The 22,523-nt window shown below is 41.4% G+C and overlaps 2 protein-coding genes across 2 annotated transcripts; one reads left to right on the top strand and one right to left on the bottom strand.

The window, feature by feature from the left end:
• Window positions 1-13,120: 13,120 nt before the first annotated feature.
• LOC136068461 (uncharacterized) lies at window positions 13,121-18,681 on the top strand. The gene has a single exon (XM_065775618.1). The coding sequence runs from the start codon at window positions 13,121-13,123 to the stop codon at window positions 17,465-17,467; it is 4,347 nt and encodes a 1,448-aa protein (XP_065631690.1). The 3' UTR covers window positions 17,468-18,681.
• On the bottom strand, window positions 18,679-19,585 carry LOC136068466 (uncharacterized). Its single transcript, XM_065775630.1, has 2 exons — window positions 19,396-19,585; window positions 18,679-19,309 (listed from the first exon to the last, which is right to left on the bottom strand). Exons 1-2 carry the CDS (start codon window positions 19,558-19,560, stop codon window positions 18,752-18,754), a joined length of 723 nt encoding a protein of 240 aa, XP_065631702.1. The 5' UTR covers window positions 19,561-19,585; the 3' UTR covers window positions 18,679-18,751.
• Window positions 19,586-22,523: the final 2,938 nt, after the last annotated feature.

The following is a 22,523-nucleotide window of genomic DNA, read 5'->3' as shown; positions in this document are numbered from 1 at the left end:
AAAAAAAAAACCCCCCCCCCCCCCCCCCCCCCCCCCCCCCCCCCAAAAAAAAAAACCCCGCGCTAAATATCACACCTTCCTCACCTAGCCCCACTAAGACTTCAATTTTCTCCTTTTATTCTTAAGTCCAATCCAAACTCTGAAGTCTCCAAAGTCAAAACTGCTTCTTCTACGCTCCACAGTCTCTCTCATTACAGCAAAACTCAAGATAAAAAATCAATGAGCTAAAGAAGTTGAAGAAGTTAAAAGGATATCCACCTCAAGAAATAATGAAGGATCACACTCTCTTTGTAAAACACATATTACCGTGCTATTTTTTTTTTTTTTTTAACCTATATTTCATAGTCTTTTTTTATTCCTCTTTTTGTTGTAGTTGTTGTTCAAAACGGCAATGTTTTGATCTATCATCAAACATTCCAATAACCGATTCAATCATACTGGTTTTCGGTTTTTATGATTGAACCGACCAATTCTCAATTATTTTTTATTTTTAACTTTTTTTCCAGTTATTTGTCATAATTGAACTGAATTAATAACCGGTTCTCAATTGAACCCGTCAGATTGACCGGTTCGGTCTGGTTTTTAAAACCATGCTTCCAAAACTAAAAACTTAAAATTTTTTTTTTTTAGAGAGTTTCAACCTATGGGTCCACTCTTTATGATAACTTTTTATCATCAGACCAAGACACCAATCAGTTTTTAGTGTAGGTGGTGATTGAACCTTAGATCTCTTATACAACCATTAGAGACTTTACCAGTTGAGCTAACTGGAACCTACAACTAAAAACTTAACTTCAAATATTCATGAGACGTGCCATTTAATTGTATGGACTCATTTTTCACAAAGTTTTTTTAGCAAGCATTTTTCACAAAGTAAGTGACTAAATTGACAACGTTTTAATATTAAGGACTATTTTGACAATTAAAGTAAAATTCAAGAGACTAAATTGAATATTAGCCAAAGTATTACTATATAATAGAAATGATACTATCAAACAAAATAGATAAAAGATACGGAGGAAGGAAAAAAGTGCATTTTTGGTTGTTAAGCTTAATAGGATCCAACCCAATTTTATATATCTTTTTTTTTTTTTTTTTTTTTGGAATCAAATAACTAACCTAATTGCTTAAAATTTGGGTGCAAGACACCTAAAACAAAGCAATGTCGGGCCCAAGTCACAAAGAGAAGAAAGTGTTAGGCCCAAGCTGAAACAATATTAACGTTGGACTAGAATGAATTGGGCTACCACGCATCTGAACCCCATATAAACTTGGGCTGGACTATGGATTTTGCTGAGCCTTTTATTGTTTTGAAGTGCAGCTGAAGCCTTTAGTTGAGTAAGAAATGGTCACATAAAATTTGAACCTGGTGCAAGCCCTAACAGTTGGGATTGTTCTTTGAGGTGTGCAACGTTACACAACATTTTCACAAATATTTTTATGACAAATTATAGATAGTAACTGATAAGTTGTTATTAGTTCCAATTTAAGTCCACTACTGAAATAACCCGTTACTTATGATTTGTTATGAAAATATTATTAAATTGTTATAGACAGCATTTTTTTTGTTCTTTCAATGCAACAAAGTGTGGTTTTTTATCATTTATCACATCAATTACGTGATTTTCAATTTCTTATGCCCAAAATCAATTGCCAAAGGTAGAAATACCCAAAGGCCTTCTTTCATTATTAATTTGTTGGTTATACATACAGGGATTTGATAAATTGATATATACTTAAACAGTCCTAAAAAAAAAATAGGCACGTCAAATGCACAATCCCACACCCAGCTCATATCATTCATTCCAACCCAGCTCCACTGACTCCATGCATATGAAACATATCATATCATATGTATAATAATGAAATAGAAGACCTTAAATAAATTAACAATAGATAATAACGAAGTTGTAATAAGGTTCGTTTAGGGCAAAACTTAGATACAGTACCTTAGGTACAGTATCTTAGGTACCCCTTTTAAAATTTAAACACCTGTCTACTTACTTAACTGTGAAACTGCCGTTTACCTCTCCGTTTATTTCTTTTTCTCTTTTATTTTTCCCCTGTTTCAGACTCAAGAACTCCCACAAGAAAACCCCAAAACTCTCCAGCTCCTAGATTTCCTATACGTTCTCTTTCTCTCTCTCTTTCCTTCTCTCTCGCTTAGATTGTTTGAGTTATCGAATCCAGCTCTCTGAACTCTCTCTCTCGCACTATTTTCACATATTGGTTGGCTAGAACTAAAGTGATTCGTTGGTATGTATCAACTAAATCTCATTATATAGGTTTTCAATTCTAGTTGCTGGGTTTGTGTTATTTTGAGGTTGGTATAGTTTTTCTCTGACTTGGGTGTCAATTTTGGTTAATGGGTTTGTGTTATTATTGCTTTGGTTAATTTTGATATGGGTTTCCAATTCTAGTGCTGGGTTTGTGTTATTTTGAGGTTTGGTNTTTAATCAGACCAACACCCAATCAGTTTTTAGTGTAGGTGGTGATTGAACCTTAAATCTCTTATACAACCAATAAAGACTTACCAGTTGAGCTAACTGGAACCTACAACTAAAAACTTAACTTCAAATATTCATGAAGGTGTGCCATTTAATTGTATGGACTCATTTTTCACAAAGTTTTTTTAGCAAGCATTTTTCACAAAGTAAGTGACTAAATTGACAACGTTTTAATATTAAGGACTATTTTGACAATTAAAGTAAAATTCAAGAGACTAAATTGAATATTAGCCAAAGTATTACTATATAATAGAAATGATACTATCAAACAAAATAGATAAAAGATACGGAGGAAGGAAAAAAGTGCATTTTTGGTTGTTAAGCTTAATAGGATCCAACCCAATTTTATATATCTTTTTTTTTTTTTTTTGATAAACTTCAATTCGTTAAATCAAAACACAAAGCAAACATCAAGGGGAAACCTCCTTACAAGCTGCACACAAAGCATAAGGTAGGTTCCTCGAATTGAAAAAACAAGAAGAGTTTAGAGCTTAAAGCAAACTTTGCAGCTACATGTGCAGCATTGTTGCAACACCTGTTAACCCAAAGGAAAGAGCAAGAAAGAAAAGCAATAGATAAAACACGAATATTATCAACTAAAGTAATGATAGACCAATCTGGGATGCACAAGGGATAATTGAGCGCATTAAAACAACTCTTTGAGCCCCCGTCGAAGATGGCTAGATTCCAACGCTCACGCTTTGCAAGCTGCACAGCCCAAAGGAAGGCCTCTGTCTCGGCTTGGAAGGGGTGGGTGGGGGTGGTCGGGATGGCAGGATTCTAGCCCATACCTTCACCACATCACCAAGGTGATTTCTTGCTACCACTGCAAAGGCTGCTTTGTTGGCAGATAAAGCTGCATCAAAATTAATTTTTATATATCCAAGAGGTGGAGGAACACAGTGTCTTAAGGTAGACGGATTTTTAGGGTGTGCTGATTCAGAAGTAGCAATAATGTATTCTTGAAACCTATGCATAATGTTTTGACTAGAAGCAGGAACATCTAATTTGACACTATGATGCGGTACTTGGTTTAGGATACGCCAAATCTCCTCAAGTGTAAATGCCATGATGAGGGACACAGTCCATTGCTCACGGCCTTGGCTGGATGTCACAGGGGGATTTAGGATGATGTTGATGATATCCTCGGATGAATTAACTGTCTACTCATCTGATTTGAAACCCCAACATGATGCAAACCATAAAGCCTTGGCAGTTGGGCATTTGAAGAAGAGATGGCCAGGGTCCTCAGTATCATCCCACTCAAGCTGCCGCCGACCCACGCTATCAGCTCACGCTGCAGACCCCGCCGCTGATCCACGTTGCAGACCCCGACCTTGATCCACGCCGCCAACCCATCTTGCGCCTTACTCTTTTTTTTTTTTTTTTTTCCTGCTACTGTGGGCTGTGGTGTGGTGGTGGTTGTGATTGTGTGGGTAGATCGGCGTCAGTGGGTGATTGGGTTCGTTGGCATCAGTGAGCGTGGGCTGGGTTCGTCGGCATCAGTGGGTGGCTCGGGTGGGTTTGTGGTGGTGGGTATAGGTGTTGCCGCCGATCAGCCGTGATTGTTGACGTCGATCGGAGTGCTTGCTCGCCAATCGGGTGGGTTTCTCGTGATTTTTTATTTTGTTTGATTTGGATTGAAGAAAAAATTGGAGATTTGGTTTTTTTTTTTTTTTTTTGGCCTGCTGTGGACTGGTGGTGGTGGTGGTGGTGGTGAGTGTGGCTGTGACTGTGGCTGATGGTAAAGTGGTTATGGTTGGTGCTGTGGTTGTTTTTTTGTAGTAGGATATATTATTTTATTGTGGTGGTTATATTATTTTATTGAGATGTGTATATTATTTTATTGTGTTAAAAGTTAAAATAGAACCATTGCTACAGCATGTGTATAGGTAAAATAGATAAAGTGACTTTTTGTGTAGCTAAATAGCTAAAATTTTGCCCCAATTGCTAGAATGCTCTTAAAGGGAGACATGTAGGGAAGAAGGTCATGGACTCATGGGTATAAACTATAATCAAGTTCTCTGCTTATGGGTTGACAATATATATATATATATATATAATATAAAGTTAGACTTAAACGCCGTGATTGCACCATGTGATTTCACCAATTACATAATTTTTTTTTTTAGATTTTTAGATTTTTTAAAAATATATATACATAATTTTTTTCTCCTATAATTTCTAAGTTAATAAAAATATTAATTTGATTACAATCCAAATTCTTCATCTAATCCATCTCATCTTTTTTTTTTTTTTTTTTAATGTGTAGTGTATTATAAAAAATGTTTTCAAAAAAAGGATATAAATTCGTTATCTATATTTTTTTCAAATATATTTTGTTTTAATTTATTTTAAGGTGTTTCTATGGAGCGTGGGTGTCAATGCATTACCCACTAGGCAAAATATCTCCAATTGGATTGGCTTAGAGGATCCCAGCTGTGTCCTGTGTGGTCATGATACTGAGGACCCTGGCCATCTCTTCTTCAAATGCCCAACTGCCAAGGCTTTATGGTTTGCATCATGTTGGGGTTNAAAAATAATGCCACGCCGACCTAAACATCTATTAATGCCATAAAAGTGACTTAATCTTTTTATTTTCTTTTTTCTTTTTTATAATTTAATTATTGGGTGGAAGGATTTTAATGCCTATGTATTGCATCAAAGAAGAAAGGTAGACCCGATTTGCTGCTCTGAAAATTGATCTTAGTAAAGTCTATGATAGATTGAGCTGGAATATACTACAAGACTACAAGTTATAACTCAAAGAATGGGATTTAGCCAACAGGCCCAACACTGGATCACACTAATCTACCAATGCATAAGCACTGTGTCACCTATAGCATTCTAATCAATGGAACACCTACTGAAAAATTTAAACCAAATAAAGGAATCTGCCAAGGTGCTCCACTATCCCCGTATCTATAAATATTTTACTATGCATGCTTTTAGAAGTTGAGGCCAAGGGAGACATAGGACATTCAAGATGTGGGCTAACAAAAAAAAAAGGGAGGTCATCTGAATTCTATTTGTAGATTACATTTTGATATTTTTGAAGTTTAAAAAGAAATTCTGGATAGATAGATTTACCTACCGTTTGCTGAGCCAAAACATCAATTTTTTAAAAATTAAAAAGAAAAATCGCTTTTTGTCTTTGGAGCAGGCTTAATAAGGCTCTCAAATTGTATCTTAGCGTCTTATTTCTGGCTTTGGGCTTTGGACTTCTTATTTAAGAATCGTGAAGAAGGTCATGGGATTTTTATCAACCCACCCAGCCCAGGACACGTGGTCGGTCTGGTAAGTGGTAAGGGAGACAAAAGCACGAGCTCTTAGGATCACTTAGAACATTCGCAGCAGTGGTGCTTAAAAGATATATTAGTATATTTTAGCTTCTTACACACAAAAAACTTGCTCCAGCAGTGGAGCTTTAGATGATTTGCTACAATGCACATCTATAGATAGATATGCACTGTAGCTTAGAGCTAAAAAAATTAATCTATTTTTTTTTTTTTTTTTTTTTTTTTTTTTTTTTTTTTTTTTTTGTGTAACAGACTACTAGTATGCAACTTATAAACTTTTGTTAAATCTGCACCATGACTAATAGTATATCATATTCCAACTCAATTTATTTATGGTAAAATCTAGTTATCATTGAGTTGGCTTTGACGCACACGATTTATGAAATTCATCTTCATCTTAATATAAATTACTAGTCTTTTCATCAAAAAGAAAAAATTTATTTCCGAATTTTTTATTATTCCTTCTGACTCATTATACAATGACACAAATTATATATGCTCTTTTTCTTTATGGTAGGCCTTACCAATTATTGAGGTACATCCTGTCCGAACTATACACTATATTTTAACTTAATTGTCCAATATTGGATAGTGGCTGTTTCCTGATTGAATGGTCTAGACCTATACTACTATGTGTATAATATCTTTATTCTTTTGTTCTTCATTTTTGTCCAGGGGCCATGTGTGTGTACATATATATATATATATATATAAACCTTTATTTTTGTTTAATATGGTCAAGGATATGGGCCATATTAAAAAAAATTAATATGGCCCATATCCTTGACCCATATGGAAATATATTCTTACACATTTGTTATTGCAGCTCCCATATGAAAAAATATTCGTACATATTTGTTATTGTGCTCTATATATATTTCTTTTGAAAAACATTATTTTAGTTAAAATTGTGAAATTATGTTCACTATTTTAATTAAAATTGCATTTTTGTTTGGAATCTGGCCAAAAGATTAGCTGTGCTAAATCTAGAATATTTCTATTCCAATATTGATGCTGATCTAAAGGAAGGAATTTGTGATAAATTGGGAATGTTTGAAACGACCAATCTTGGGAAGTATTTGGGTTTTCCTTTTAAACATAAAGGGACCCCGAGGAGGCAATTTGATTTTGTGGCTGATCGGGTTATGAAGAGATTGGCAGGTTGGAAAACTAAATTCCTATCCTTTGTTGGAAGGGTGATCTTGGCAAAATTTGTGATGTCAGCTATCCCAAAACATGTCATGCAAGGAGCTGCTTTACCTAACCACTTATGTGATAAACCAGATAAAATAAATAGAGATTTTTTGTGGGGGTCAACCAATGAGAAGAGAAAAATGCATCTGGTTGGGTGGGAGAAAATTATTAGACCCAAGGAAGAAGGTGGGTTGGGGATACAATCAGCTAGAGCTAAAAATGTTGCTTTGTTGGCTAAACTCAATTGGCGCATGTACCATGAAAAAGAAGCTTTATGGGCTCGGGTACTGTTGACAAAATATTGTTCAAACATTAGAATTAATTCAAACAATCCTGATGGTCTTCCTTCTTCTTCTAATTGGAAGGCTATTAAGGTTGGTTTTCCTGTGTTTTCTAAGGGAATTTGGTGGAGGGTTGGGAACAATTCTAGAAAGAGTGTTTGGATGGATAGTTGGATCCAAGGGCAAGCGTTAAGGGAGCTTATAGAGGGGCCATTAACTAGGGAAGATATGCAGCTCACCATAGCTGATTTTCGGAGTAATTTTGAGTGGAAGTGGGAGACTTTGTCCTTTGACTTGCCTTCTTGCATTAAAGAGAAAATCAGAGTAGTCCCAATTCAAGAGTTTGGAAGTGGTGAGGATGATTTGATGTGGAAATTTACAAAGGATGGGGATTTTTCTACTAATTCGGCTTATCAGAGTATTCTGAATGATGTTGGTGTGGAGAACACATTTAAGGGTGCTTGGATATGGAAGCTAAATACTATTCCAAAGATTATGAGTTTTTTCTGGTTGTGCATGCATAATAGTGCACCTGTGAGGGAGGTCCTTGCGAGTCGTGGTATCACTTGTAATACTCGCTGTCCTGTGTGTAAAAAACAGAGTGAGTCCGTCAATCATTTATTGAGGGAGTTCTCTTTTGCTCTTCATTTATGGTCAAAGATGCGGACCCCTCATATCAATCCGCCTATACATAGTCAAAGTTTGGGTGATTGGTTTTATGACAATTGTCATAGCCAACGTGTGCATCACAGTAGCATCCCTTGGTGTATGGTTTTTCCTTTTGCTGTTTGGTTCTTATGGAAACACCGTAATAGCGTTGTGTTTGACAACATTCCACTCAATATGAATCTTCACAGTCATTGTCTTAGCCAAGCTGTGGAATTTTTTTTTTTTTTTTTTAAATGTTGGAAAGGTGAGAAAGGTTAATCAAAGAAGCTTAATCCAAGTGAGCTAGTCCAAACCGCCTGAAGGGTGGTTCAAACTTAATGCAGATGGCGCTTCAGGTGAGAACCCAGGCAAAGCAGGGGGTGGGGACTGATCAGGGATAGCAGTGGACATTGGGTCAACGGTTTTGCGAAATCCATTGGTTTTGCCACCAATTTACAGCAGAATTTTGGGTTTTAAGGGACGAGTTGAAGTTGAACGCTGTAACTACACCATTCTACTACAAGAACTTTGGCAAACAAGTGTCTCCATGTTTATTTTTATTAATTACTGTTCGTGACTAAAAGTAATACTATAAATTAAACAACATTTGTCATGTTCAAGCTAACATAGATGGTTTGACTGCATCATTGATATTTGGTTTTATTCCAAGCTGTTTGAGCTAACTAGTAACAAAATATCAAGCTAACATAGATACTAGAATTGTCAATGTTCTTGCTGGTATGAGAATGAGTTTGTGTATGTCTATGAGAAGGTGGTGGTCCAAGTGAGAATTACTATTGTAGTCACATCTCAATTGCTTCTTTCCCCACCCCTCACTAAATTTTCTTTGTTCATTGTCGATCTCTCTCAAGTTCTGTTCTATAATTACAAATCATCTTCTTCTGGGAGGTGGTTTCAGCCTCTGAAGGTCAAACCACAGGCCCTAAGATCAAGCAATGAATTTCATGGCAAAAGAATTGTTCTTCAATGGGAAAATACAAAACATGCCCAAGAGAGGAAATTTCAGATTCCAACAATCAATTAATTCCTTAGTTGGTTTTTCTTAGATCCTGACCCCTCATCTCTCCTCAAACCTTCTTTTCCTTTCCACATTCGAATTACGTTAGAAGGTCTTTCACTTTTGCCAGATCTATTGAAGAGAGATACTATGAGTCCTCCATCCCAGATTTTATCGCCGTGGCCATTTGGTTCACCGGTACTACTAAGGTAAGGTAACACAGTGATTCTTGCTCAAAAAACAAACCGTTGGATTTTTTGGTCGAAGTATGGGTTCCTTAATTACTTTTAAGTCAAATATGTGTTTGATTTTTTTTTTCTTTGATTTGTCAATTCAATTTGTAATAGCAAATTTATTCCATGTAATTGATATTAACATGTATATATAATTATCTTTTGATTTTACCATTTGACTTGCAATTGGGGAATGTGAATGTGTTTTATTGAGCTTCCTTAAGTTGTGAAACTGAATCTCTCTATGTTTTCGGAAAATGGCCAATCATACAGATGGCAGGTAAGTCATTTTGTAATACATGATTGACATTTTTTTTTTTTTTGGTAAAATACTATTTTGGTCCCTAACCTTTGCCAAAAGTTTGTTTTCTGTTTCTAAACTTTACAAAATTCTTTTTTCATTTCTAAGCTTTGTAAAGAATTTTTTTAATAGTTTAGAGACAAAAATATGATGAAAAAATAACTTTTTTCAATAATTTAGGGGTGAAAAACAAACTGTTGGTAAAATTTAAGAACATAAATAAAAGATTTTCAATAATTTAGGGATGAAAGATGAACCTTTTTTATAGTTTAGGAAGAAAAAATGAATTTCTTAAAGTTTAAAAATGAAAACCAAACTTTTGATAAAGTTTAAGGATCAAAGCAATATTTTACCCTTTTTTTCTAGGTGTAAAATACGAGTACTATATGTTTGAATAAATGTTAGAATGAGTAATATCAATGTTGGTCTTATTGTCATGATCGTTATGCCTGAAAAAAAGTTAGTAGTTTTAGTAACTTTGGTTAATTTAGTATCTTTAGGAGTGGAAAACATATGTACGTAGTTCAATATACAACAACAAAGCCTTAGCTCAATAATCAATGTTATTATCCCTTGCACCTCACAGCATGTTTTAAGTATTTGTATATGTGTGTAATTTTGAAACTTCCTTTATTACGTTTGTTATGATGCCTGAAATAAATTCTGGCTGATATAGGTTCTAAGAATGTCGTCTTTTTTTGAGCAAAAGAATGTCGTCTTAATGCTCAAACTGATTGACATCTTCAAGGATAGTAGTTGGCACCATTTATAGCATAATATATTAAGTTTAGAAGTATTGTACAAGCATATGATGGGGAAAACTGAATTAAAAACAAGTCACTATTATGAATCCAAAATTATTTTATGTTATTTAGTCACATGAACGGTGTATATTGATCTAATCTATATTTTTTATTTGTGTGAAGGTAGGAATGGAATTGCAAGAGGCTAGAAACAGCAAGAAGAAAAATATGTTCAACAATAGTGATGAGGCCATGGTCAAATAACAAAGTCACGGGATGCTATAGAGTATCTCATGTTTGGCTATCTCTATCAAACATGGAAGTTATATGTTGCATCATGTCTAACCAATTTGTTAGGAATTTGAGTTGTAGTGCAAGACCAAAATAGTTAAACCTCTCTTTAAAGTAGATTTTATGCACAAAAATCCCCACCCCCCAATAGAGACTTTCCATTAAATAGATTTTATAGGGGCATAGAAACTTTATAATGAATATTTTATAAATGGTTTGTATGTGAGACTTTTGGAGCATACAAATCCTTATAGAGCAAGTCATTTTGTTAATGTAGTAGTTTTTTTTTTTTTTTGGTCTACTCTAAGCTTTTATACCGCTCAAAAAAATATTAAACAACCACTACTAAGCCAGCTTTTTTCCTTATAAATAATGCTAGAGATACAAACTATTTTATAAAAAAAAAATTATAAACTCCTGATATAGTAAGTGATTATTGGTAAATGAAAAAGTGATATTAATGGTTTTTTTTTTTAAATGATAATGAATGTAGTGATATTAACAATGGGCTTAGATGAAAACCAATAAGAAATTAGCCACATCAACATTCTATAAAAATATTGTAAAATAATTTGTGTTTGTAGCATTACTCAATCCCTTATAACATTAAAATAAAACCAAAAGGGCAATTACAATGATCAAAATAGACAGTAACTTTAGATCTTAAACATCATTTTGTTTAAAGAGCCATTTGGGATAGATTCAGCCAATTAATAGCCTCCTCTAAAACATATCCAGCCTATTACAAGGAATAGCTAGAATGCTCCCACGTGAGAATGAGTTTTATATTGGAAAAGTGTCCTTGCATGTCAAGGCCTTTATCGATTTTGGGCATGTCATTAATGGATAGCACACATGGCTGTAGGAGTGTTAGGGTGTGTTTGGATGGAGGGGTGGAAAAGTGGGAGATGAAAAATTGTGGAAGGATGGAAAATATTTAGTTTCTCCTCTTATATGTTTGGTTGGAGGGGTGGAAAAGTGGGAGGGCGAAAAACTCCTTTGTTTGGTTGGAGAGTGATATAGAAGAATTATAACAGGTACCATGAACTTAACCCGTCAGCTTCTGTTCTGGCTGACGGGTCAAGTTGTGACGAAAGATAAAAGTAATGAGATGCATACTGACTAGATCAAGACGAAACTGACGGGCTGAAGCCCCCAAGTCCAACTGACGGCAATTTGAAGCCCCTGGGTTACTGAACGAAGCATGAAGGCTGACACTAGCTTAGCTGAAGGGAAGGACAGGCTGACGCCTTAAAGGCTGACGGTTCTGTGAAGACTATAACTTGGTCATCACGAATGGGTTTTAGAAATTGCTTGTATTCCACGCCCAGTATCAGAGTCCTATAAGGAAAGGATTCCGCAATCTACGCGCATAAGGATTCCTACAAGGAAAAGACTTCTACTCCAAGGAAAAAAGGTCCACCCACTACTACTATAAAAACCCCAATACCCTCATGAGCCGAGGTACGCATAATTAACCCCTCTCTAGCACTCTAGAGTTGAAAAAAAGTTCTAACTTGACCTTCGGAGGGTATTTGGCCGGCACCACACCGGTGCTCTCTGTGAGGTCCTTTTCTTTTTTTTGTGCAGGTGTTGTTTTGAGCGTACAAGCGTCGTGCAACTCACTGGTGAGATTTACGGCATCATCAGTTGGCGCCGTCTGTGGGAAACGGGTTTAAGTGATTAAGCCGCATTATCGTTTCCCGGACTAAAGGGTTGCATGGTACTCACTCGCTCAATGGCAACTACTAATGACGTACAAGGAGAGGAACCTCCCACGACTGCCCTTGAGAGACAAGTTCAGACTCTCGGTGCCGCCGTGGAGCGTCTCACCAAACGGAACCTCGACTTGGAAGAACAGCTGCGCCAGAAGGATACAGCACCAAATGGCCAACCAGAAGATCAGGAAGGGACTAGCGCTCCAAACAGGAATCAGGAGAGACCTGAGGGCAGCCACGCCCCAAGCAGGCCGGAAAGGCAGCATGTGAGCATGCCATCCCTCATGGATGCGACTCCACCACATATTGCCGCCGAGATGCAAGCAATGAGGGAACAGATGGAGGTCATGATGAACGCCCTCAAAGGGAGAGTCTCTAGCGATCTTGACGATCTAGTCAACCGTACCGATTCACCCTTCACTATGGCCGTGAACTCTTTCCCCCTGCCCCACAAGTTTCGCATGCCGAATATAGAAAGCTATGACGGGGTGAAGGATCCTTTGGATCACCTGGAGACTTTCAAAACCCTGATGCATCTTCAGGGGGTGGCAGATGAGATTATGTGCAGGGCCTTCCCCACAACACTCAAAGGCCCCGCAAGGATATGGTTCAGCCGACTGACGCCCAACTCTATCAGCACCTTTAAGGAGCTAAGCGCCCAATTCACTACACACTTCATTGGCGGACATAGGTATAAGAAGTCCACGGCATGCTTAATGAGTATCAAGCAAAGAGAGGACGAGACGTTACGATCCTACATAACGCGCTTTAATAAGGAAGCGCTATCGGTTGACGAAGCCGACGACAAAATACTTGTAGCAGCCTTCACCAATGGGTTGCGGAAGGGCAAGTTTTTGTTCTCTCTATACAAGAACGACCCAAAGACCATGTCGGAAGTGCTCTACAGGGCTACTAAGTATATGAATGCTGAGGACGCGTTGCAGGCCCGAGAAGAGAAGCCAAGAAAAAGGGAAAGGCAGGAGGATGCGCGACCAGACCAAGGAAGAAAGAGGCCCAGAACAGGAGACCGAAGAGACGAAAAGCGTTCCAAGCCTCCGGGGGGAAGATTCACAAGCTTCACCCCGCTTACCGCCCCAATAGATCAAGTCCTAATGCAGATTAAGGACGAGGGGGCGCTGACCTTCCCTGGAAAACTAAAGGGGGATCCTAACAGGCGCTCCAAAGACAAGTACTGCCGCTTTCATCGAGACCACGGCCATGACACCGCCGATTGTTACGATCTGAAACAGCAAATCGAGGCCCTTATAAGGCAAGGGAAATTGCAGAAATTCGTAAGCAAGGAAAGAGCGGATCCAGCACTCCCAGAACACCCTCCCCGACGGGACAATGACCGTCCAAGACCTCCCATTGGTGACATACGGATGATTGTAGGAGGGATCGCTGCCAGACCTTCAAAAAAGGCTCGAAAGACATACCTCCGGATGATCCAAAACGTCCAGTTGACGGGTCCAGAGCAAAATGTAGCCCGTAGGGAAAGCCCCGTTATCGGTTTCTCGGAAGAAGACGCGCGACGCCTTCACCACCCGCACGACGACGCGCTTGTTATCAGCCTACGGGTAGGGGACTACAACTTGCATCGGGTGTTGGTCGACAATGGCAGCTCGGCAGACATCTTGTACTACCCAGCGTATCAGCAGATGAAAATTAGCAAGGAACAACTAGTCCCGACGAACGCCCCACTTGTCGGCTTTGGGGGTGCAAAGGTGTTTCCGTTAGGCGCAGTCACATTGGCCGTGACAGCAGGCGACTACCCCCAGCAGATCACAAGAGATGTAACATTCCTCGTAGTTGACCATTCGTCCGCCTATAACGCTATCCTCGGGCGACCCACCCTCAATGCATGGAGAGCGGCAACTTCAACATATCACTTGATGATTAAGTTCCCAACAGAACACGGGGTCGGAGAGCTACGTGGAAATCAGATCGCCGCCCGCGAATGCTACGTGGCCATGATGGAAATGGATGACCCCCTCCATACCATGAACATAGAGGAGCACCGGAGTGCAACGGAGCCAGCCGAAAGGCTTGAGAAGATACCTTTGAATGACTCCGTACCTGACCAGACAACAAGGATTGGGACCCTCGCAAGTCCCGCCACTCGGCGAACGCTTACAGCATTTCTCAAGGAGAATCGGGACGTATTCGCCTGGAGTCACGAGGATATGCCCGGAATAGATCCTTCCGTCATGGCACATAGGTTGAATGTATCACCATCCTTTCCGCCCATCCGGCAGAAAAAGCGGGTCTTCGCCCCAGAACGAGATCGAGCAATAGCCGAAGAAGTCCGCAAGCTGCAAGAGGCAAATTTTATTAGAGAAGTCTACTACCCCGATTGGCTAGCAAACGTAGTAATGGTCAAGAAAGCCTCCGGGAAATGGAGAATGTGTGTAGACTTCACCGATCTAAACAAAGCATGCCCAAAGGACAGCTACCCCCTCCCGAGAGTCGACACTCTAGTAGATTCCACGGCTCAACATCAGCTATTAAGCTTCATGGACGCTTTCTCCGGCTACAACCAAATTAAAATGCACGATGAAGATCAAGAAAAAACGTCCTTTGTAACTAGCCAAGGCCTGTTCTGCTACAAGGTAATGCCGTTTGGTTTAAAAAACGCAGGAGCAACTTACCAAAGGCTTATGAACAAGATGTTCGCACAGCAGATAGGGAGGAATGTCCAGGTATATGTCGACGACATGTTGGTCAAAAGTCGGAGGGAAGAAGATCATTTAGAAGACCTCAGGGAAACATTCGACACCCTTCGCTCCTACAATATGAAGCTTAATCCGGAAAAATGTGCCTTTGGGGTAACGGCAGGAAAATTCTTAGGATTCATGGTATCCCAGAGAGGCATCGAGGCCAACCCGGACAAGATCCAGGCTATAATGGAGATGGCACCACCTAAAAATGTAAAAGAGGTGCAAAGCCTCAACGGCAAGATAGCGGCGCTGAACAGGTTCGTCTCCAGAGCAACAGACAAGTGCTTACCATTCTTCCGCACGTTAAAAAGGTCTTTCGAGTGGACCGACGAATGCCAGCGAGCGTTTGAAGAATTAAAAGCTTACCTTTCTTCCCCACCATTGTTGAGTCCCTCACAACCAGGAGAAGAACTATTCCTATATCTTGCTGTCTCTTCGGCCGCAGTCAGCGCCGCCTTGATCAGAGAAGAAGGGAAAATACAAAAGCCCGTATACTACATTAGCCGGGCGTTGCACGGGGCTGAAGAAAGATATCCACCCATGGAGAAGCTTGCTTTCGCGCTAGTTACAGCGGCGCGAAAACTGAAGCCGTACTTTCAAGCTCACACAATTATTGTCTTAACCAACAGGCCGTTACGACGAGCAATGGGTAGCCCGGACGCTGCCGGACGCCTGACACTATGGGCAGTAGAACTGAGCGAGTTCGACATCCAATATCGCCCGCGCACTGCTATCAAGGGACAGGCTGTGGCAGATTTCATAGCCGAATTCACAAACTGCGAAGATAAGGGGGCAGAGGAATCCCCGCAGTGGAGCATGCATGTGGACGGATCCTCCAACAGACAGGCCGGCGGAGCTGGCATCGTACTACAGTCACCCGAAGGAGACATGGTAGAGTGCATGGTCCGCCTCGCATTCCCCACTACCAACAACGAGGCAGAGTATGAAGCTCTGATAGCTGGGCTCGACCTTGCAAAAGCAGCAGGAGCCGAGAAAGTAATCATTTACTGTGACTCCCAAGTCATAGTTAACCAGATAAGCGGGGAATACGAATGCAAAGGCGAAAGAATGAAGAAGTATCTAGAGCAAGCAAGGAGGAGAATGAACGAGCTGGAAGTTAGAATTACGCAGATCCCCCGGAATGAAAACGAGCAAGCCGACCGCTTGGCCAAAGCCGCCTCCGCCGAACACATGGTCGCCATTAGTAGTACACTCTCCTTCACGCAGCTCTCTCCACTCATCAGTACGGTCGACATACAGGAGCTCGATCCCCAGCACGATTGGACCACGCCGTTAACCTCCTTCCTAAAAAACGGCATACTACCGAGTGATAAGGGGGCAGCAAGGAAACTGAAGGTTCAAGCGGCAAGGTTCGTCCTGATCAGAGACGTCTTATACAAAAGGGGTTTCTCTCGCCCCTACCTACGATGCTTAGGTCCCGAAGAAGCAGATTACGTCATGAGAGAAGTACACGAAGGAATTTGTGGAAACCACTCAGGTTCAAGGTCGCTAGTACACAAGTTAGTGCGAGCTGGGTACTTTTGGCCGACAATGCAAAAGGATGCCGAAGCTTATGTGAAGGCTTGCGACAAATGCCAAAGGTTTAGCAACATCATCAGGCAGCCACCCGAAGAATTAACCCCAATGACGGCACCGTGGCCGTTCGCTCAATGGGGGTTGGACATCATGGGACCATTCCCCACGGCAATACGACAACTGAAGTTCCTAGTTGTCGGTATTGACTACTTCACCAAGTGGGTAGAAGCTGAAGCATTGGCCACCATCACAGAAAAAAACGTACGGAGCTTCGTCTGGCGATGCATCATATGCAGGTTTGGCATTCCAAGAATCTTAGTCTCGGACAACGGGAAGCAATTCGACAACGACTCCTTCAGGGACTTCTGCTCGCAGTTAGGGATACGGAACCACTACTCCTCCCCCGCCCACCCCCAAGCCAACGGGCAGGTCGAAGTTACAAACCGGTCCTTGCTAAAAATTCTCAAGACCCGGCTTGAGGGGGCAAAGGGCATATGGGCGGAAGAGTTGCCGAGCATACTATGGGCCTACAGGACAACAGCAAGGACACCAACAGGAGAGACACCATTCCGACTAACGTACGGAAACGAAGCAGTCATCCCAGCTGAAGTCGGCCTTACAAGCTACAGGGTGCACAACCACGACGAAAAAAGGAATGATGAGGCCATACGTCTGCAACTTGACCTGGTGGACGAAGTTAGGATGGCAGCAGAGCAAAGGCTTGCACGGTACCAGGATCGCATGGCCAAACATTACAACTCCCGGGTCAGACACAGAGACTTCCAGGTAGGGGACCTCGTTCTAAGAAAGGTGATGGGCGCAGCAAGGGACCCCACTCAAGGGAAGCTCGGCCCTAATTGGGAAGGACCTTACCGAGTCACGGCACGGCAGAAGAAGGGAACCTACCATCTAGAGACACTGGACGGACGGAAGCTACCACATCCATGGAATGCTGAGCACCTACGAAAATACTACCAGTAGGGGCGACGTTCACGCCAGGACCTACGGACTACGTTCTCAAATATTTGCCACAATAAGCCCAAAGGGCAGTTTTTCTTTTTTCTACTTAAGTATTTGCTACAATAAGCCCGAAATGGGTAGATTTTGTTTTCGAATTACTTTTTAATATAGATGCATGGTAATAAGAGGAATTTACTTAGAACTACTGATGTTTCTACTTGCAAATAAGGGGACATTAAAAATCGACAAATTGACCATCCACGAAATGGACGGGATCAAAAAAACTGACGGCCCAAAAATGACCAAGTCCCCAACCACCTCAGCTCTCAAGCTGACGGTTTAAAAGATGGGTTAAACCCCGTCATTTCAGCTCTCAAGCTGACGGCTTAAAAGAAACTGACCAAGTCAGTCATTTCAGCTCTCAAGCTGACGGTCTAAAAAAAAAATGACCAAGTCAGTCATTCCAGCTCTCAAGCTGACGACCAAGTCAATCATCTCAGCTCTCAGGCTGACGATTTAAAAGATTGGCCAAAACCCCAAGCCATCAGCTCTCAAGCTGACGGTTTAAAAGAAACTGACTGTCATTTCAGCTCTTAAGCTGACGGTATAAAAAAGTGACCGAGTTAGTCATTCCAGCTTTCAAGCTGACTGACCAGTCCATCTCAGCTCTCAAGCTGACGACCAAATCAATCATCTCAGCTCTCAGGCTGACGGTTTAAAAGATTAACCACAACCCCTAAAACATCAGCTCTCAAGCTGACGGTTTAAAAGAAACTGACCAGGTCAGTCATTTCAGCCCCCAAGCTGACGGTCTAAAAAACCAAAAATTAAACCAACGGTACAAAGAAATCAAGTCCACAGAGATGGGCTAAGCAACAAAATTGACGGTCCAAGTAAAGACTGACGGAATTCATAAGACAGTAACGTCAGCCATTAGGCTGACGGTCTTAAAAAGGCTAAATCTATCAGTCAACAAATAGACAAGTCTATAAGGCAAGGCAGCAGGATCTTGCCAAGAAAATTTTTACAATCATTAAGTGATCAAAAGCTGACGGGATCATTAAAGTTAACCGACGGATTAACTAACAAAAAGACCTTGTTTGCAAAACATACAAGAAAACCAAGCAAAATAAGCTACACAGAAAACTGACGGCATTATAAAAACCAAGCCTAAAAAAGGGCATTTACAAAGCTGTCAAAATATTACACAACGGTGCCCAAAAGGGCACTTAAATAAAATTGTCTTCTACATAGATAAAAATGATGATAAAAGTAAAAAGAAAACGTCACTTCAACAAAAATTTTCTATTTGACGACAGGCTCCTCTTCATCAAGCAGCACCATAGGGGGAGTGGCTGCAGCCGTCGGGAGGTTCGCAGCAGGTTGGGCCAACACAACCCCACTATCTTCAGGAGGGGGGGAATCAACGGAGTCGTCAACACCAGGGGTGACGGCATCTGTAGCAGGCGTCATGGGCCGAGCATCGTCGATATTAATACCAGACAGGTCCAAATCAGGAAAAGCTGACGCCACCTGTTTAAGACAGTCGTCGAATCCCGTGCCATAATAGCTGCCACAGGAATCAATGAAAGCATCTGACGCCTTAAATTTTTCAACAGCCTCAGCCCCTACCGTCTCCAACTGACCATAAAGAGCCGTCAGCTTTTCTTCTATTTCGAGCCGCTGACGCTTCGCCTCTTCCAAATCATTCTTGACGGTTTTCAGCTCAACGTTAAGTGTGCGCACCGCCTCCTTATACTGAGCCTGTTGGTTTCGCATATTGGCGTTGTGCTTATTAACGCGAGTGACGACCCCCTCCTTGGCCACGCACCGATCCTGCAGCGCCTTCACACGAACCAAAGCCTAAAAAGTGATATAACCGTCAGTTAGTAAAAGAGAAAAAATTGGGAACGACAGTTAAAGAGAAAGAAGTAAAACTGACGGCTTACCCGAGAAAGGTCGAACAAGGCTGACGACCCCAGTTCCTCCGTCCCTAGCTGATCGCAAGGATCCATGTCCGTCGGCTTTATGAGTGCTTGGATGGCCTCGACGGCAAAGTCCTTGTGCATCAGCAAGCTCTGAGGTCCCTGCAGGACGGGACCAGAAGAGGTCATGACGCCCTTCCCAGCTCCATGACCCGACGTAGGGGGCGACTTCACGGGAGTGACGGCTTGTCTCTTCGGCGGGCGAATGACCACTCCGTCAGTCTTCCTCTTCTGGGAGCCCTTAGCGACGGTCCTGGGGGCAGGTGTAGACGTCGCCTCGCCCTTAGCTTTCTTCTCCTCCCGCTGACGGGCAGCAGCGGCCTTAATTCGCTCCTTAGCAGCATCCATTTCTGCAAAGGCAAACAAAAGCAAACATAAGGGAAAGCCGACGACTAAAAGTTTAAAAGCTGACGGATAGGTAAAGACTCACGGTGACGAGCAAAATCTTCCAACCTACGAGCTTCAGGCGTTGGTTCGGGACCCCCACAGTATGTGTAAAGAGTATCAAGGGTGATTAAGTCCCGGCACGATCGCTCTCCTATGGGTATCTCCAAAAGCCGACGGATGAAGTCTTCCTGCTCGTCAGTTATTGATGGACGAGCGAAAGCTGAAAAAAAAATGGCTGCGTTAGTATCTTTTCAAAGATAAAAATATATATGGCAAACTGACGAGGATAAAAGGTGACGACTAAGACCTGTCTCCTTAACAAAACCCCAAGTATTGTCAAAACAACCATGGGGAATTGTTTCCCACTCATCCTGACGGCACACCCAGTCCGTCCCCTCTACGAAAAAGAACCTACTCTTCCAGGCTCTATTGGAATCTGGCATTTCAGATACCAGCCTTAAATCCTTCTCCCTGACGGCGAAGTGATACATCCCTCTTGATGAAGAAAGGTGCCGAGGTCTATAACAGTAGAAGAATTCATCCAAGGTAAGCTGACGATGACCTCCGCTTAAACGACCCCACAACACCTCGGCACTTATAAAAATTCTCCAGGAGTTTGGGGCAATCTGACTAATTGAGATGCCGAGGTAATCAGCTAGCTGACGGTGCAAAGCCGTCAGGGGCAATCTCAACCCGGCAGCAAACATGGCGTCATACATGCCAACGTCTGCAGTTCTCCCCGTGTAACACTTCTCACCCTCCATAGGCAGACGGATGGGAATATGGTCAGGGATTTGAAAACGGGTACGTAGTTCACTAAAAATTTTGAGCGTCATCTTTGGGGAGAATTTATTCACAGCCCAGTCCTTGGGAAGGATGAAGGGACGGCTACCTTCAGGACCTACGGAATCCCCTTCGCTAGACTCCTCGACGCCTTCATCCCCGTCACTGTTCCCCCCTAATTCAACTTCACTCCCCTCGCCTACTTCTTCCTCCTGGCCGCCGTTTCCTTGACTTTCCATTTCTTCGACGGCAACATGTGCTGACGTCTCCCTCTCTGACGACCAGGAGGAACTCTCAGACTCACTACTTGAGCCTGAACCAAACACCTCGTCGTAGCCCGCTCCTTCGCGGACCGACGACTGATCACTCGACATCTACCTACAAGTGACGGGTGTAAACTAAGCACCTAGGATGACGACCTCACTTTAAAAAAAAAAAGAAAAAATGAAAGCAGGCGAGAAAGGAAGGGAAACTTACAAGTTCTGGAGTGACGGTTGAAAAAGCAACAGCAGGAGCGTTGGTAGAGCTGACGGAATGTGGGCGACGGATGTGCTCTCCAGGAATCAAGTGAATGAAATAGTGAAAATGAGGAGAGGGGACCACATATATATAAGCTAAAACGCACGGAAGACGAAGCGACGCCCGCGTATCCGACACGAAGCCTATCCAAGCATGCCACCTGTCCTAGCATTTAATGCTAAAAGTGTCAGCAGTAATGATTCTAGAATCAAAATGGCAGGAAGCGACGAAAACAAACTCCATAACCCGTCAGGTAAAGCCGACGGAGATATGGAGTAGGGGGCAACTGATATAGAAGAATTATAACAGGTACCATGAACTTAACCCGTCAGCTTCTGTTCTGGCTGACGGGTCAAGTTGTGACGAAAGATAAAAGTAATGAGATGCATACTGACTAGATCAAGACGAAACTGACGGGCTGAAGCCCCCAAGTCCAACTGACGGCAATTTGAAGCCCCTGGGTTACTGAACGAAGCATGAAGGCTGACACTAGCTTAGCTGAAGGGAAGGACAGGCTGACGCCTTAAAGGCTGACGGTTCTGTGAAGACTATAACTTGGTCATCACGCATGGGTTTTAGAAATTGCTTGTATTCCACGCCCAGTATCAGAGTCTTATAAGGAAAGGATTCCGCAATCTACGCGCATAAGGATTCCTACAAGGAAAAGACTTCTACTCCAAGGAAAAAAGGTCCACCCACTACTACTATAAAAACCCCAAAACCCTCATGAGCCGAGGTACGCATAATTAACCCCTCTCTAGCACTCTAGAGTTGAAAAGAAGTTCTAACTTGACCTTCGGAGGGTATTTGGCCGGCACTACACCGGTGCTCTCTGTGAAGTCCTTTCCTTTTTGTTGTGCAGGTGTTGTTTTGAGCGTACAAGCGTCGTGCAACTCACTGGTGAGATTTACGGCATCATCAGAGAGAAAAAGAGAAGGATGGAAAATGTAATTTATATAAATTGACTATTATACCATTGGTACATAATATGTAAAAAATAGATGTATTTGTACTCATTAAATAATATAAAATTTACCACATCATATATATAAATTTTTATTATTATTTTTATTATTATAATGTAAAAATTACAATAGTGTACATATAAATTTAATTAGTCAAAGGATTTTGTAGCCACTAAAAAGGTGATTAGCAACTTTACACTACATTTAGCCCACAAAAATGTGGTCAGTAAAGAGGAATTCAGCAAACTTTTGTGGGCAAAAGATTTTGATGAATTATTGGTTATAAGCCTGAATTTTCACCATTATTAAATTTCCATATATACATATCTAATAATGTTGACGAGGAGCATAAGATTTTCTTACTGTGTAGCCATAGTAAAAGGCTGGCTATAGGATTTGGCATCATCAGCACTCCTACAGGAACAACAATTCGAGTAA

Source organism: Quercus suber, unplaced genomic scaffold, assembly GCF_002906115.3.
Source record: "Quercus suber isolate HL8 unplaced genomic scaffold, Cork oak 2.0 scaffold_116, whole genome shotgun sequence".
NCBI lineage: Eukaryota > Viridiplantae > Streptophyta > Magnoliopsida > Fagales > Fagaceae > Quercus > Quercus suber.
Note: the sequence above shows the minus strand (reverse complement) of the source record. Positions and strands in the feature narration are given on the sequence as shown.

What these genes read in the sequence shown, in the direction of transcription:
- LOC136068461 (XM_065775618.1), top strand. Translation starts at nt 13,121, where the DNA reads ATGTCGGAAGTGCTCTACAGGGCTACTAAGTATATGAATGCTGAGGAC.
- LOC136068466 (XM_065775630.1), bottom strand. Translation starts at nt 19,560, where the DNA reads ATGACCTCTTCTGGTCCCGTCCTGCAGGGACCTCAGAGCTTGCTGATG. An exon ending in CCTTGTTCGACCTTTCTCGG is followed by an intron (nt 19,310 to 19,395) that starts GTAAGCCGTCAG and finishes ATCACTTTTTAG; the next exon opens with GCTTTGGTTCGTGTGAAGGC.